Genomic DNA, 17,892 nt, shown 5'->3' on the forward strand with positions numbered 1-17,892 from the left:
CTGCGCCGGTGGCCGGTGAGTGCTGTTGAACCGCGACCTGCGAGAGCGCAGTGCCCGAACTCCCTGGGACATTACAGCTCCATCCCAGCGGGTTATACACGGCCCCAATGAGACAGCGCCGTTCGGGCCAGGCCTAGCGGAAACGGACGGAGGGCGGCCATATTGCCCGGGGCGGTGGGGATATTGCCGGCTGCACCCTGGAGCCCCACAGCGGAAAGCTTGCCGGACGAGATAGCTACTGCAGCAGATTGCCGCTCTGAGGTTGTGGCGGGGGCGCCGCGCGGCTGTGCTCGGGCCCCTCGTGAGGCGAAGATTTTGCTCGCGGTGGCGAGTCTAAACCACTTAAGGTGCCTGGGTCGCGAGGCGCGCACCGCCATCTTGCCTTGCACCCGGTCCGGTGCTAGAGTGCCCTGGGGCCGTGCGCACTGCCGTGGGCAGGCTGAGGAGCGGCGGGGCAGAAGTGGAGCTGCTGCGCGGAGGGTGGCCATTGCCCAGGAGTCCACGCTGCAACTGACCCGTGCTAGCGGGAATAGCCTGTTGTCACGTAGCCCTGCCCAGGTACAGATGTATTAGGGCAGCTGGCTGACTGGGATGCCTGCCCTTACTGCTGCCTGCTGTGGGCCCCCGGAGTGGGGGGGCTAGCGACACGAGGGGACCTTTGAGCTCCTGTTGCCCTTATCAGACGTCTGTGCAGGGAGATAGCAATGGGCAAACCGGACACGAGGCAGCCGAGGCTCACCTTTGACAAATCCAAACAAAAAACGGCGGAACAGGAACATCGGGATGCTGACGCTGCGCGGGGGGAACAGGGTGACTCAAGAAGCGGACATTAAATCGATGTTCCAAGAACTAAAAGCGAGCTTGCAGGGCATCGACAACAAAATGGACGCACTGGCAGCACGCATGGACAACATCACGACACGAATGGCTAAACAAGAGAGTAGAGTAGATGTGCTAGAAACGCGAGTGACCGACGCAGAAGAATGCCACACGGACCTCGACAAAAAAATGCGCTGCATGGACAAGGTTCTGGCGCTAATTCAACAAAAGAACGAGGACCTGGAAGCACGCTCGAGACGCAACAACGTCCGCATCACGGGTGTGGCTGAAACAACGGACATTACAAACATGGAGCAATACGTTGAGCAGATGCTGAGGGACCTCTTTGGGACAGGTTTGTCGCAGATGTTCCTAGTTGAAAGGGCGCATAGGTCATTGGGGCCGAGGCCTAAACCGGGAGCACCGCCTAGGCCCATTATTGCGCGCGTCTTAAATTATAGAGACCGGGATACAATATTGCGCATGGCGAGAGACATGCAGGATATGCAATATAAAGGCAACCACATCGCCATATACCCGGACTTTACGATGCAAGTACAGGCTGCTCGCAGAGAGTTCCTGCCGGCGAAAAAAATCTTCCAACAAACGGGAACGAAATATTCCCTAATATACCCTGCGAAGCTCAGAGTGCAAGGCCCAGGGAAACCATCTTTCTTTCTAGATGCAAAGGCGGCCCTGCAGTATGCGAAACAACTGGCAAAAGATCAAAAGAACCAACCACATTCAGAGGGACCGGAACTGCGGGACAGGCTAAGTGACGTAGAGTAATTGCAGGTGTTAAGTACTTGATATTGCACTGTGGATTACCTGTCTTGACCGGGTCAGGGCCGAATGCCTGCTCGGAACATTGGGGGCTAACTGACTGTGGCGTGAGAGCTGAGTGAACATGTGGGATATGGGGTGCAGGTGGTTTGCTCAAGTGTATGCAATTGATCCGCACTAGCGGAGGGATGCTGCGAAAACAAGCTGCCTGCCTCCGGGTTGTTGGCTGAATAGCAGTGTACACTTTGATGGTACAATAAAGGTTTTGGAAAACAAAAAACAAACAAAAAAAAAAAATTTTGCGTTACTGCTGGAGCCATTGGCTGTCTGGGTGAGGGGAGACCCACTGATCCGTGGACTTAAATGGGCAGAAAATCATGAAGATCGCATTTCTTTGTACGCAGATGATATCCTGTTATATATGGCCTCTGACATCCACCCTTCATTGTATCCTCCACATATTCTCCATATTTGGCAACCATTCAGGTTATACAATAAACTGGTCGAACTCTCAAATATAAGCATGGTGGGGTTCACCACCGCGCACTCCAAGGTAACATGAAATCCCTATAGCACGGTCGGGCTTCAGATACTTAATATTTATATAACGACTAACCCACCCCGATTTTATGATACAAATTTACATGGGCCCTTGTCATGATTCTGTGAAAATGTTAAAACACTGGCGTTCTCTCCCCCTGACTCTCTTGGGACGTGCAGCACTGTTTAAAATACAGGCACTACTGCACTTTCTTTATGTGTTGCAGAACACCCCCTATAAAAATTCCAGACTCCTACTTCACTAGCATCAACAATACCATACGCACCTTGCTGTGGGACGGCTGCGCACCACGAATTGAGATGAAAAAGCTAACTGTGGGATGGTATGACGGGGTCTATAGCGCTACCCGATCTTAGGTCATATTACCAAGCATCACATTTAGTTGCGATTATTCGCTGGGCACATGGGGACCAAGGAGACATGAGTTTTCGTATAGACTGGTGGCTCATGGAATGAGGAGGGTACAACAGATCACTGTACACGAACCGCTGAAAACTAAACCTTACCGGACCGACAGCACGCACAATTGAAACCTGGCACAAGGTTAACAGACAAATGGGTTGGCATAATAGAATCACCCTCGCGACTCCACTCTGGGAACCCAAACAAATGGGTCATTTGAGTACTTGCCCTGGGTTTGACAAGTGGGACCTGATCGGCATCTCAGTGGTGGGGGACATATGGAATTCGAGGGGACTGGCCACCTTTGCGGACCTCCAGAAGGAATATGAGCTTACAAAGGTCGAAACATTTAGATACCTCCAGATTAGACAGGCTCTTAAAACTGTATTCCCAAGTGGCGGTCAACTTCCTGAGGCCTCCCCGTTAGAAGACCGGTTGATTCTGGATCCCATGAGTAATAAAGCCATATCCCCAACTTGTAAATAATTGATCTATAACAGCCCGGACCCTTTGGCACGTCTACGACAACAATGGGAGCCGGACCTGGGTGGGCTCGAAGAGGACGATTGGCGTGATGCCTTGGCCTCTCCTAGAGAGGTGGCCATCCCCATGAGACTGCTGCTGGTCAAACTCAAGACCCTGCAGCAAACATATGTTACTGCGGGTGTTTTGGTTAAAATGGGCAAATGGGTGGATTCTTCTTGTCTCAATGTCACCAGAAGGGGACCTTTTTCCACATTATTTGGGAATGCCCAGTTATCCGGTCCTACTGGGACGCTCTCACTAAACAGCTGGAGTGGGCTGGGGGGACGAAATTGACTGCCACTCCAAAACTATGTCTGCTAAATATATGGGATGCCACGGACCTTACTCAGACCGAGAAAACATGGGTTTCATTGGGATGGGCCATAGCAAAAGGGAATATTGCACAAAAATGGTGTGTGGGGGCGTTGCCTAGTATCAGAAATTGGGTAGTTGGCATGAACAGAGCCATGATAGCCGAAAAAGATGTCTTCAAACACAGGGGATGCCCCAGAAAGTGGGATCGCAAGTGGGCAGCGTGGAACAAATATAGGGGGGACATACGTTTGTCTCCAACAGTGGAGCTGGATGTAGTGAAGCGAGACTGTACAGCGAATTTGATATTGTAGGGACGTCACCGGTCTAGAGGGTGAAGATGCTATCAATGTAATGTAAATCCATATATACTGAGTGTATACCTAATGTATGTTGGGACTGAAATGCATTGCTGTGCTGTTTGTTATATTAATTAATAAAACAGTTTAAAAAGAAAAAGAAAACTAAGCTAGGCGTCGCAAATGAGGAGAGGGAGGTATAACCTCAGTGTGAGAGGAATCAGTTGGCTAGTAGAGGTTATACGTCTTTCCTGAAGATGGAAGTGAAAGGGTAGCACCTTGTCTTCAGAAGAAGGGAGTTCCAGATTGTAGGGGCAATCCAGGAAAAGGATCCATTGTAGGTTTTCTTTTTGTCGAATTTATGTGGCTTAATTAGAAGGGAGCTTGTGCTTTTAAAAGAGCTGTTTCTGCCAGATAGGGTCAGTTTCTGGGACAGGCAAGAGGGTATGTTGTGGTGTAGCGCTTTGTGGGTCAAACAGGCAATTTTGAGATCGATCCTAGCCACAATGAACAAGTTACGTACCTTTGGTAACGATAATTCTGTAAGAAACATTAGTTAGTGAGATTCCTTACCTTAGAATATCCCCAGGCGTCAGGCTGGATCCGGAAACATTTGTCAGCAATACCCTTGCGCGTCGCTAGTACTTAGACGCCGCCCTCGCGTGCTGGCGTCAGTTCTTGTACATAGCTTTCTGCGCCAGGAACGCAGAGCCATGCAAGAGACCGACACTGGTGCCATAAATTTAGGGCTCTGAAAGGGATGTCCTTAACCCTAGATATCAGTTCGCAGAACGGGGAGGATGGGTGGGGCGGTAAGCACTAACTAATGTTTCTTACAGATATATCGTTACCAAAGGTAAGTAACTTGTTCATCTGAAAGAAATACGTTAGTTAGATTTCTTACCTTAGAATAGATACCCCAGCAATACCACCCCCGGTGGTGGGTCTGCGAACCAAGATCACACCAGGAAGTCCTGGAGAACGGAACGGCCAAAGAAGCAGTCTCTCCGGACTTGGCTGTCCAGGCAGTAATGCTTGGCAAACGTGCGCAGCGACGCCCACGTTGCTGCCTGACAAATGTCCTGAAGAGGGACTCCCCATTCCAGGGCAGTAGTAGCCGCTGTGGCCCGGGTGGAATGGGTTCTCAGCCTCACAGGAGGATCCTTCTTAGCCAAGGAATAACAGGCCTTAATGCACAAAACGACCCACCGAGAGATGGTTCTCTTGTGCACTGCCCGCCCATTCTTAGCGCCCACATAGCCAACAAAGAGTTGGTCGTCCACCCGGAACTGTTTTGTGCGGTCCAGATAGGACAGCGCTAGTTTTGGGTCCAGACGGTGGAGCCTCTCCCTCTTTCGAAGGATGTGGAGACAGAAAGAAGGTGGGCAGTGTAACAGACTGGCCGATGTGAAAGGCAGTTACCACCTTAGGGAGAAAGGAAGGAAGAGTCCTGAGCACAACCTTGTCCGGATGGACAGAAAGGAAAGGAGGCTTAGAAGAGGGAGCCTGGAGCTCACTCACCCGTCTAGCAGAGGTGATGGCAACCAGGAAGGCAGTCTTAATAGTCAGAAGACGAAGAGGACAATTATGAAGTGGCTCAAAGGGAGCGCACAACAGATAGGTTAACACTAGGTTCAAATCCCACTGAGGCATTACGAAAGGGACAGGAGGAAACACATGAGTAATGCCTTTAAAGAATTGAACTACAAGGGATTTGAAAAGAGAAGGCTGATCAAGAAGCCGTAAGAAAGCAGAAATAGCTGAAAGATATCCCTTGAGGGTGCCCAGAGCAGAGCCCTGCTGGGCCAGGGAAAGAAGAAAGAGGAGAACCTCAGAAAGAGGGGCGGAAAAGGGATCCACAGCCTTTGCTGTGCACCATGCCACAAATTTGTTCCACCTGCAGGCGTATACCATTTTAGTGGAGTGACGCCTGGCTGCCAGAATGACATCACAGACTTCAGGAGGCAAGTCAAATGGCATCAACTGTCGCCGCTCAATCTCCACACATGGAGGTGGAGGCTAGACAGGTTCGTGTGAAGAACCGTCCACTGCTGCTGCGACAGAAGGTCCTCCTGAAGAGGCAGTCATATCGGGGGGTCGATCGACAGACTGAGTAGCCCGGGATACCAGTATCTTCGTGCCCAATTCAGAGCCACAATGATGACTTGGGCCCGGTCGCGCCTGATCTTCTTCAGCACTCTGGGCAGAAGTGGTATAGGCGGAAAGGCGTACAACAGACCGCAACTCCTCTTGTGACGAAAAGAGTCTCTGAGCGAGTGCCGCCTTGGAAATTCCAATGCGCAGAACTGATGACATTGCGCGTTCTCTTCGGTGGCGAATAGATCTAACCAAGGCTCTCCCCACTGCCGAAAGAGTCCTTGAGCCACGTCCGAGTTCAGACGCCATTCGTGATTCATCATGCACCGGCGGCTGAGTTCGTCCACCCTGGCATTCAGAGAGCCCACCAGGTGTTGAACCACCAGGGTGATGCCCTGATGTTCCAGCCATGTCTAGAGGCGCAGAGCCTCCTGACAAAGGGTCCACAACTCCACTCCGCCCTGTTTGTTGCAATACCACATGGCAGTGGTGTTGTCCATGACCACCTGCACTACACTTCGCCCGCAGCTCCAATAGGTTGATATGGAGCCGGGACTCCGCCGGAGACCAGAGGCCTCTGATCTCCGCCTCTCCCATGTGGCCCCCCCATCCCAGGAGGGACGAATCCGTCACCACTATGTGCTCCGGTTGAGGTAGGGAGAGGGATCTGCCACTACCCAATCGCAGTCCGTGAGCCACCACTGCAACTGTCTTACAGTGCCCTCTGAGATCAACACATGGTCGGACAGGCTGCCCCGATGCTGGGCCCACTGAAACTTTAGGTCCCACTGCAGAGCCCACATTCCAGCACCTGGCGTGATGTACCAGCAGGATGCAGGAGGCCATCAGACCCAGTAGCCGCAGCACCAACCTGACTGAAACCCAGGATGAAGGCTGAAAGATCAGAATCAGAGCCTGAACATCCCGTACCCGCTGTTCCGGAGGATAGAGCCGGAACTGCGCCGAGTCCAGAACCGCTCCGATGAAAAGGAGCTTCTGGGAGGGACTCAGATGTGACTTCGGCACATTGATGGAAAACCCCAGAAAATGCAGGAGGTCGGCCGTAGTCTGGAGGTGGGAGACGACTGCCTGGGGCGAGCCCGCTTTCAACAACCAGTCGTCGAGATAGGGGAAGACTGGAACCCCTAATCTGCGCAGATGAGCTGCGACCACCGCCATCACTTTCGTGAACACCCGAGGGGCACTCGTGAGGCCGAAGGGGAGCATGGTAAACTGAAAGTGCTCGTGGCCTACCGTGAACCGCAGATAACGACGGTGGGCCGGCAGGACGGGGATGTGGAAAGAAGCATCCTGCAAGTCCAACGCTACCATCCAGTTTCCAGGGTTTAGGGCACCCAGAACCTGAGCTAAGGTGAGCATCTTGAACTTCTCCTTCCAGAGGAAGGCGTTGACGCTCCTGAGGTCCAAGATAGGGCGTAGGCCCCCTTTGCCCTTCTAGGGAACCAGAAAATAGTGGGAATAACAACCCGACCTACTTCTGGGCCAGGAACGCGCTCAATGGCCCCCTTGACCAAGAGGGCCGTAACTTCCTCCTGCAGAAGTTGCAAGTGATCCCCCGACATGCTGTGGTACTGCGGTAGCATGGCTAGAGGGGTCGCCTCGAAGGGGAGGGAGTAGCCCCTTCGGATGATTTGCAGCACCCACCTGTCCGATGTGATGGTACGCCAGTGGAGCAGGTGATGGCGAACTCTGCCTCCCACTGGCGTGGAATGGGCCTGAAAGCTAGGACTAGGAAGGCTTTGAGGCAGATGCTGCTGGGGTAGATGTGGGCTGACCGGCTCTGTCCCTCCGCTATGCCTCGGCAGAATCCACGCCCGTGACCGCGTTGAGGCTGGTTCTGCGGCCTGTGGCTAGACGGACGTGTGGGGGCACCTCTTCCTTGGCCACGAAAGGGGCAAAAACCGGAAGTTTGCGGGCGCGGGGCCGAGAGGCCCAAGGACTTGGCCATAGTCCTGGAGTCCTTAAAGCGCTCCAGCGCACTATCCGCTTTGTCGCCTAAGAGGCGACGGCCATCGAAGGGCATGTCCATGAGGGTGCTCTGGTCATCCCCAGAGAAATTTGTGGACCTAAGCCAGGCGTGGCGACGAATCACCACTGTGGTCGCAATTGCCCTACCTAGCGAGCCCATTGTGTCAAGCCCACATCGTATCGAGTACCGTGCCACAACCCGCCCCTCGGCAAGAGCCTGGGCGAGCCGTGTCTGGGCCTCCTCCGGACACTGGGGCAGCACGTCCGCCACCGTATCCCACAAGGAGTGGGTGTAACGGTCCAAAAGGCACGCGGTGTTGATAGACCACAACCCCAAACTAAGAGAGGAGGTAGAGGCCTGGATAACCAGGCTCTCAGGCGTGGGGTGCACCGACAGAAAGCTGGGGTCGCCCGGGGCGGTGGCGCAGGGCCACGTTCCGGTCCACAGGAGGGACTGTGCAGGGCTTGGACCAGGTGCCCATCAGAACGTCCGTCAGTGCTTTATTGAACTGCAGCAGAGGCTACGAGGAGCATACCGGCAGTTGAAGCACTTCAGTGAGGTTAGTTCACACGGCCACTGCAGGGAGCTCTAGCTGAAGAGCCTCGGCAGCCCTGCGCAGCACCACAGAATAGGTAGCACCCGCCTCCGTAGCCACGGAAGGAGGAATGATGAAGCCAGTGTCAGGGGAGGTATCAAGACCACTGGCATCCCCCAGCTCTTCTGCCCAGTCCTGAGATAACTGGCACTGCTGTGCCAGAGGGTCCATCCGACTCCTGGTAGACAGGTGGAAAGGTCGGAGCCGGGCGGTAGATGAATCGGTCATCCATCGGCGCCGGGCGGCGCCGCTCTGACGCCGGGCTCGGACCGTGACTAAACCCGGGGACGACGTCTTCCGAAGATGGTGCCGGGGGCGGCACCGAAGGGGTCGGCGCCGGCGGAGGGGTCGTAAGGTCGACCAGCGTCGACTGGGATCCAGGCCTGGATCCCCGGGGGGCCTGCGGCGTCGAGACTGAAGTCGATGACGGCGCTGGGGCCGAAGCCGCCAGCTCGCTAGACCCTCCAGTCGGGCCTGCAGGGCCCGAAGGCGCGCAGGCAAGCCTCGGCGGCGAAGCGAGACTCCTCATGGCCACGAGGAAGTCTTTGATCTCCGGAGTCGCGTCAGGCCCAGGGACCGAAGGGTATGGGGCCGGACGCGACGTACATGTAGACCAATCGGGGTTCATGCCTGGTAGAAGCACTAGGCACAACCTGCAGAGGCTTTAAGGGGTGCTGCATAGGACTAATGGCAACGTATCTCAGCAGACAGCATTGATGTCGCCAGTCGCCTCAATGGCCTTCGATAGTATCGAATGGCCATACCTATTTCTGGTCCTTCAGCGACTGGGCTTTGGCCCTTCCTTTTGCAGCTGGGTCAGACTCCTATATGAGAGGCCTACAGCGCGGGTGAATGGTGCACTGTCTAGGTCCTTTCAACTTCGGAGGGGCACTCGGCAGGGGTGCCCCCTTTCCCCGCTCCTGTTTGCCCTGGCGTTTGAGCCCCTGGCTCATTGGGTCAGGAGAGATCTTGAGATTTGGGGATTGCAGGCACCGGAAGTTTGGGAACAACATATTTCTTTGTACGCTGACGATATTGTACTATACCTGGCACGACCGTACCACTCCATAGCGTGGGTTCTCCATATTTTTGAGCTGTTTGGTAGATATTCGGGGTACAATATAAACTAGTCAAAGTCTGTGATCTTTCCTCTTTCGGGTCCCTCCCCACGGTCCTGCAGCGGTGTGCGGCCCCGGTGGTGGTGGATGGTTTTAAATACTTGGGGATTTACATTACCAGGGATCAGATCAGAATTCCTGGTGAGAAACCTGGGGCCTCAAATGAGTCGTCTAACTGCCATTGTTAGCCACTGGCTTCCGCTCTCACTTATGGGACGGGCGGCTCTTTTCAAGATGCTGATGCTACCGGGGCTTCTTTATATACTACAGAACACTCCCTTTCAGATACCACAGACTATTTTTAAGCGCATAGCACAGGAAGTGCGGATTTTGCTGTAGGCGGGAGGGTCGCCGTGAATTGCCCTACATAAGTTACATAGAGGAGTCTTCAATGGTGGGATTGCAGTCCCGGATGTCAGGTTGTACTATTGGGCCTCCCAGATGCAGGTGACTAATGACTGAGACTATGTAGGGATGGAAGAGCCAGCCTACAGAGTGGACAGGGCAACAATGCTGCAAGGCAATTGTGAATCCCTTTTGTACTCCCGGCGGTCGTCCCCGGACTGGCCGGAGCATACTAAAGTGGTTGTCCAATGTTGGAGACGCCAATAAACTACTGGGCTGGGCTGCTGATGGGCAGAACCCCGCTCTGGGCAGACGACCCTCTCAGGGAAGTGGCTACGCTGTCGGGGTTCAAGGGCTGGCGCTTGATTGGCATTGAATATTTGGGCGACGTGTGGAAGGGGGACTCTCCTTGCACGTTTGAGTACCTGTAAAAAGAGTACGATATGCACGATTCGCAGCGATACACGCATCTGCAACTTTTACATGCCCTGCGCACTCATATCCAGCAGGGGGTTTCCATTCCAGACTATTACCCGCTAGAAGACTGGTTATTGCTGGATCCTATACAGGGGAAACCCACCACCGCAATTTATAGCAAATTGATTAACAACCTCCCTGATCCCCTGGCCTCTTAGGGAGGCCTGGGCCAGCGACTTGGGGCTCTGGATGAGGAGGACTGGCAGGAGGCGCTCCTGAGCCCTAGCGAAGTTGCTATGCGCATCAGATTTAGACTGGTACAGCTCAAGATCCTCCATCGCACCTACTATCCTCGCACTCACATTTCTCCTGGGGTCGAGCCGTGTCCGCGCGGTGTGTCAGAGGGTGCGGGGAGGCAGGTACCTTCATACACATACTGTGGGAATGTCCCACGGTTTTCATATTCTGGAGCAAAGTTACGGAAGTCATGTCAGAGATTGTGGGCGAGCCTGTTCCATTAGATCCCAAATGGCTTCTCCTAATGATTAGAGGCGATGCAGACTGGTCCAGATATGTGGGTATATGGCTGGCCTTGTCGGCGGGGGTGGCAAAGCGCAACATTGCCAGAAGCTGGGGGCGCCGGTACCCCCGCAGGTAGAGGAATGGAAACGTGATCTCGATTGGTGCCAGAGGGCTGAGGAAACAGTGTATAAGAGTAGGGGATGAGTCAAGAAATGGGAGAGGGTGTGGATGCCGTGGAGGAAGTACAGAGGGCTGTGGGAGGCAGAATAGTGGTACGTTGGGGGTCACAAGTGTGCCGGCTTAATACAAGAATATGTTGACACTGATTCTCTGTATATTGCAACTAATGTACTCATGATATTGTCTCTGTATAATATGGTCTCTGGAGCATTTGTTAATAAAAAGATTGCCAAAAAATAAAATAAAACATGTGGGCCAGGACGGTTTCGTTTCTGTGGATCGGGCTGAAACCCAATTGACATTGGTTGGGAAATTGGAATTGCTCAATCTGATTGCGAAGTTGTAGGTGGACACATTTTTCTAATAGTTTGGCCTAAGTTGGGATGCTGGAGATAAGGCAGTAGTTGTTGGAGGGTCAGACTGGTCGGAGTTGAGTTTTTAAGATAGAGGTGACCTGACCACATTTTAGGCAGTCAGGTATCTAGCCTTGGATAAGTGATGCACTGATAATCCCAGTCCATAATGGGAGTGGGAGGTGAATGAAATTATTGATAAGTTTAGAGGCAAGGGAATCACTTAAATCGTTGAAATATTTCAGAGAAGTCTTGAGATGTCGTTTTCATGGAAGGTTTTTAAAGCTGGACCAAAAGGCATTGTTTTTAGGTTTATGGGGAGAGGTATTCGGGCATTCTTACTGAACATGATGTAAGTGGCAGGGGGTACAGGCATGGTAAGAGTTTCAAGGCGTTCTGGACCTTGGTGGTGATTAAGATGGTTCTCAACAAAGAAGGAAGCAAACATTTTGCAATTATGTAGGGTTTTGATGGGATATTGCTTTACCAGTGCATTTGGCTGTTAATTTCAAACCGTTTTTTTGACAATTGCAGAATCAAGTTTATTTTGAAAGAATGTTGCTTTGGAATTTCTAATATGCCTATTGTAGGCGCTCCATCTGTCGTAGAAGTTTGAGGTTAGTCAGAGAAGGGGGTATATCTACAAACTCTTTCAGCAAGTCTGAAGCTTTGGCGTTCGTCAAGATTGCAGTTGAACAAAAGGCTGGATCTTTGAGAGGGACTCTAGTTGTTTAGGGGGCAATGGTATCCTGATTTTTGTCATGGAGTGGATGTCGTGATTAGTGAGGTCATGAGCGTCATGCATGTTAGAGGTAGAGAGCAGGTTGCGGTTACTAACAGCTGACAGCGTGAATGGGTCAATGTTGTGGCTGTCCTGACCCAATGTTTGGCTTCCATAGGTTGTCCCCTAGAACTACTGCTCTTTCAGATATGAAGGTAATGCAATGGTGGTTATCCCGGTCACAAGGTAGGATGGATTTGATTTGAATAGTGTTTTCTTTTACGACGATTAACTCTAAGGTGGCACCTTTGTTGTGAGCAGGTGTAAGCTTGCATAAGGTTGAGGTCCTGGAGGAAGGATTTAACACTGTTCACCGGAGGGTTGTTGGGATTGTCCCAGTGAATGTTGAAGTCATCAAGGAAAATCTGGATGTTTCGCTCTGCATCACTGAAGGTGGAGACCTCCTTGATCTGTTGAATAAATGTGTGGTTATCTCCAGGATGGTGGTAAATCGTGTCAAGAGAGCACTTAGTGTTGTCTTCATTAGTGGTGGAGTTGATCTGAAGGTATTCGCAGGAAGCCAGTGATACAGAATGTGTTTGTTTCATAGATAATGTGGAACTGTGTATAAAGGCTAGGCCACCCCCGAGTGGCCTGAATGGTCTAGCCTGAGGATGTCATGACTGGGTGGGACGAGTAGGCCAAGAATTGGGGATGAGGATCCGTTCAGCCAAGTTTCAGTGAGTTTAAGGATGTCAAGTAGAAGATCAGCTAAGTCAGTTGAGTGTTTCACAACTGTGCAACAATTGATTAACGAGCATTTAAGGAATGTTTTAGTGGTAGAAGTGCGTGAGATGGGAACTTGTCTGAGATTCATGATATCACTATACCTCGAGTTAGGGTGTGATTTCCTGGGAGGGTGAGGGACAATAGTCTGCATTTTTCCAGCAGGTATAACAAGAGCACGGTTATAATTCATGAGGAGGAAAGGGGATATCATTATTCGATAGCTGTCTGACTAGCCTGTTAGGGCGGGAGTAGTGGTCAAGATTCGGTTTGCAGCTCCAGCTGGGTTGTGGGCCCCAGGTATTGTCAGGGCTGACACCAGTGTGGCATTTAGGAGATAGGATTGTGGAAGTGAGCAGACTATGAGGACCAAGTATGTTCCAGGCTGGAGGTGATCTACATTAATTTACAGATGTCAGACCTTATCAGCTGTAATTCTGAATTAGTAGTGTAAAGCGCAGAATGAGAGTAATGGCTCCTGATGGACTACCGATTGTGGAAGCACTTAGATAAGGACAACTGTCAGTCAGGATAAGTTGGCGGGGCAAGCATAGGTAGGATCCGCTATCTGAGTCTTGGTAATGGCTGGATGATGGGGAGTAGAGCATTTACCGTTCTGGCTGATGGTCCAGGGTTCATTAAAGGGTGGGAGGGAGTGTTGAGAGGGTTTATGTCATAAGGCATTGCCAGCATTATCAATTGAGGAAAGAGAATGATGGTCAGCAATTGTACCTGTTGGTGTTCGCCAGGGGAGAGAGGTATTGGGACAAGAGGTTGTCGCATGGAGAGGAGTCAGTGGGGAGTTGCGAGTGGGTGGCCGGGGCAGAGGTCGAGTCTAACTTGCTCCTGATGCAGAAGAAGAGATTGACAAAGAGTTCCAGGTTGTGATCTGAAGACTGAATGAGTACAGTGCCGTTATTATTGATGGAGGCTTACCATTGTACAAAGGAGAGGGCCCGATTTTAAGTTTACCGTCATTTGGGTTTTTCTTGATGGAGGTGGTATTGAGTTAACACTTTCCTCTATTGAGCAAGCCAATTAGTAGTGAAGATAAGGTTGTTCAATATAATGCCCTTGTTGTAGCAGAAGTAGGGGTTTGTGATAACAGTTAATTTATTGAGATTGAGAATTTTATGTGTGAGATTTTTAATGGCATTTTTGGATATGTTCGGTGGGTAGTTTATTCTAAATGAGTTACCACCTGCAGGAGTCAGTAAGGTGTTTCATCTTGTTGTCTAGGGATGATTCCATGCTGGGTGATGAAGTCGGGGAGAGCAAGAAGGAGTAGGGTGGGGACCTCTTCAAAGATGGCTGCCCTTTTGGAAGCAGGAGTAGAGGCAACAACAAAGAGAAGCTGTAAAGTCCCTTTTCCATTTTAATTTCCAAATAGGTGTAGATATCCTCCATCAGTTTCTATGGATGTTGATGTGAAAGGTATGTGTGAAAACAAAGGAGCCATCTTGGGAGGAAAAAAGAAAAAGTTTAAAAAAATATACACTAAAAAATGTCACCAGGATGGGGTATAATTGACATGGTGAAATAATTGCAGATGATTGGCCGGGAAGTCAGACAAGCCCCAGGAAGGGAGAGAGTGAGAAAAAATACTAATAAGAAAGCTCATAAGGTAGGAGCCACTTTTCATTACATGCTCATACTCAATCATTCCAGTATAAGAAAAGTAGTATAAACTTTATACTTTGTTAAAAGACCTGCAATACAATTGGACCTAATAAATGAAGCTCCATTTCACTCTTATCCTGAGGAGATCCTATCAATTAAAAAACAGGCCTGGGCAGAGTATGCGGGGTTCAGGTATTTGGAACACCGCAAGGTGCCCAAAAAACTCTGCCGTGCTCCGCAGAGTTTCGCAAGCAGTGGAGTGAAAAGTCACGGTGACTTTTAGCACTGGGAGTTTGGCCCGCGCTGTAAAATCAGCACAAACGACACCATGGGCAATGCAAGAGGGCGCTGCTTCTATCTGCTGCTTGAGTAGATTTTACTTGAGCAGCAGCTTCCTCAACACGGCAGGTTTCTCAATGCTAGCGGTAGCGACCTGCCGCGACGCCCACATTAAGACATCTCGCCAGGCGGTGGTCTAGCGTATAATTTTCCTCGCTCGTGCTCGCCAAGTTAACGATGGTGAGCCATGTGAGAGGAAAAACTCTGCGGCACAGAGTTTTTCGGAACTCCGCGCTCTGCACGGAGTCGGCAAAACTCCGCCAGCAGAGCGGAATTCGTCGCTCAACCCTATTCTAAAGTATTTGCAAATTCAAATACTTTGGTGGTGAGTCTGAAGATCAGATCTGTCCAAATATTGTATACCCAGAAAGTACAATGAATAATCCAATTTTGGACTTTAAACTGTATAATTTACAATTCCACACAACCATTTCTAAAAATCCAAATTAAGTATGCATTTACTGTAGATGCACACAAATGTATTGATTCACTAAAAAAAAAAATGAAAAAGAAGGCAGAGTTGTTTGGAGAAAACTTACTATTAATCTTATTGTAGAAACCAGATACAATGTTTGTTCTGATCAAATTCAAAATTTTTATGGCCTTGGGAAACTTGATCACAACTTTACACCTTCATGTGGGATTTGGAATCATTTGGAAAATTACCCTATTCCTGCAGAATTACAACATTTGAATTTATATGAAAGTATTTTAGGCCAAACTTTACATTCTTTTCAAACTAGAATTAGAATGCAACCGAAATCGGAAAACTATCAAGCTCAAGAACTAGTCCCTCCACTAAAAGGAAAGGTTGTTTTTATAACATTAGATTTTAGAAAAAAAAAATTTAATTATGGGCCTAGAGCACAAATTAGAAAAACCTTTAGTTGTATTAGTTAATGGAGTGCTAACAAAAGATTTATTCTTAAATGGCAAGAACTGAAGCATTTCCAAAATACAAAAGGCTATTTCATACTTGTTAAAAAAATAAAACACTACCAGAACTTGAAACTGAATTACTTTATCGACATCAATGACCTACTAGTTACAGATGAAAGTAGCACAGGCCAATTAAAAGAATAAGTACAGAGTATTCAGAAGAAATACATGACCACTATAGTATACACTCACAGCATTCTAAAGATTTAGAGGGTGATGCCTTAGAACTCTATCAAATGAGGGAAGCTACAGGAGATCCTGTTAGTAGTAGGGAATTCACGAACACCATATAGCTGCACTTAATGCAAGTACATATACCATGGGTGCTCTTTTGAGACTTTCTTTAATAATTGGGCCCCTAATTTGGTCCAGCGTTTACCATGACATTTTGTGTTTATTTAAATTCTGTCTCTTTGTATCGGCTGGCTTCACTGTGAGTTACAGCATTCTGCTCTTTCACAAGGAGCAAATCGGCAAATAAAATAGTTTGGTTCAGTGCCAGTAACTACTGTGGCAGTGTGTGCTTTTTGAGACCAAAAACGATTTTTACAGTTGCCAAGATTTGTAATAATGGTGAGGGCACAGCAGTTTCCACACCATAAGGTTTTACAAAAACCATGCCAAAACAATTCATACATTTACAAAACTAAAAAGCTGACCACCAATTTCAGACCCACTGGCTTTGCCAGTGCTTGTTTATTTTTGTTTCCTGTGATCTTTTTGTAACTGGTTACACTGATTTTCCATTATATTTTTGGGAAATACTAGCATGCATCAACCCATTACTAAATGATGCTGCAAAGAAATGGTACCTGAAATTTTACAGCAGTTTAGCAGAATGTTTTTTTTTCCTGCTTTCAGTTTTTTAATGAACATTTTATTTTGAAAGCAAAGAATCATCAATCTTGCTTTCAAGCTTCTGCAAATATTTGCATCAAATCAGTGAGCATTCTGGGCGCATTATACATAGCCTCATAATGCTAAACATTGAAAACATGTGTACACATTTTTATACTGGAACCAATGTCGGTAGTGCAGTCAGAACTTCTAACATTTACTTAAAGCGCTCACCCTAATAAAGGCTTTCCATTAATGAACCATAAATACAAGTTTGAACAGCATTAACATAGGTGCAAAGATATTCCCTTAACTGCAGACAGTGCCCTTCCCTGTTCCATAATGTGGATTTGCAAACCGGCAGACAAAGGCTTTGTGCTTCAGGGGGTTGGGTCTACTGGTCTCAAGGAAAAAATACACATGAAATCTTGTTGCCCTTGACCCCAAAAATATGTCCTGGGCGTCGAGTATATCTCGCCAGATGCTCCTCTTTTTTGGCCCCTTGCTTGATGGATCACCCCTAAACTTCCCAGGAAGTAGCTGAGGTGTATGATTTATGTTTTTTGCCGTGTTTTATGCAGAACCATCAAATGGAGTCAAGTCATTAGCAAAACAAAAACTGCTCCCCCTATGGAAACTCTGGCCTAACTACAATTATACAGTGGTGACCACAATGCAATAAAGAAATGAATAAATCCATATTTGTTTATGCACATACATGTATACATGTAAGTTATAATGGTGTATTTGAATGCTGTATGTGCAATTATTTTAGAAACAATTTGCATCATGCATGTATTTAATCAATAATTCATCTCATCTCACCTGTCATCAAGCTCCACTCGCTTCATGCTGTGTAGATGTAAGACAGCCAATATTATCGCTACCAGGAAAATCACAGCACAGCAAACCCCAACACTGATATAAAACACACGAGTGGAGGTAGTGGGTGCCACATTTACAGGATCAACTGAATGCAGGAAATAAAAATAGATTGAGAGATATACACTTCAGCTTGCCTTACTGCATGTGTATGTTAGAAAATGTTTGTCATTTAACAGTGCATTAATCAAGGTGTTTAATCAACATGTTTACTGACTGAGGTCTTTAAGACTGGAAGGCAGAGATTGAGTAAGGCTGCTAAAACACTGGTTTCAATCCAGTCCTTACTCCCAACCTCGAACTCAGCAAAGGAAAATCACAGTATCAAACAACAACCTCACCACCAAACAGTCTGCACAGAAACAGTATAGATTGAAGCTGAGGTGGTGGTGAGGGGGTGTTAATACTGTGGCACATAAAAAAATAAATACAGATTCTAGCATCATTTG

The 17,892-nt window shown here is 48.9% G+C and overlaps 1 protein-coding gene across 2 annotated transcripts in view; it reads right to left on the reverse strand.

Moving 5' to 3' along the window:
- The window catches only part of RYK (receptor like tyrosine kinase), a 734,028-nt gene that overhangs the window by 365,887 nt on the left and 350,249 nt on the right, over positions 1-17,892 (reverse strand). For both annotated transcript variants that reach the window (XM_085634236.1, XM_085634235.1), the window contains exon 6: positions 17,387-17,531. In XM_085634236.1, coding sequence (XP_085490362.1) covers positions 17,387-17,531 — 145 coding nt within the window. The remainder of the gene's footprint in view (positions 1-17,386; positions 17,532-17,892) is intronic.

The sequence above is a fragment of the Triturus cristatus genome, chromosome 11, assembly GCF_964204655.1.
Source record: "Triturus cristatus chromosome 11, aTriCri1.1, whole genome shotgun sequence".
NCBI lineage: Eukaryota > Metazoa > Chordata > Amphibia > Caudata > Salamandridae > Triturus > Triturus cristatus.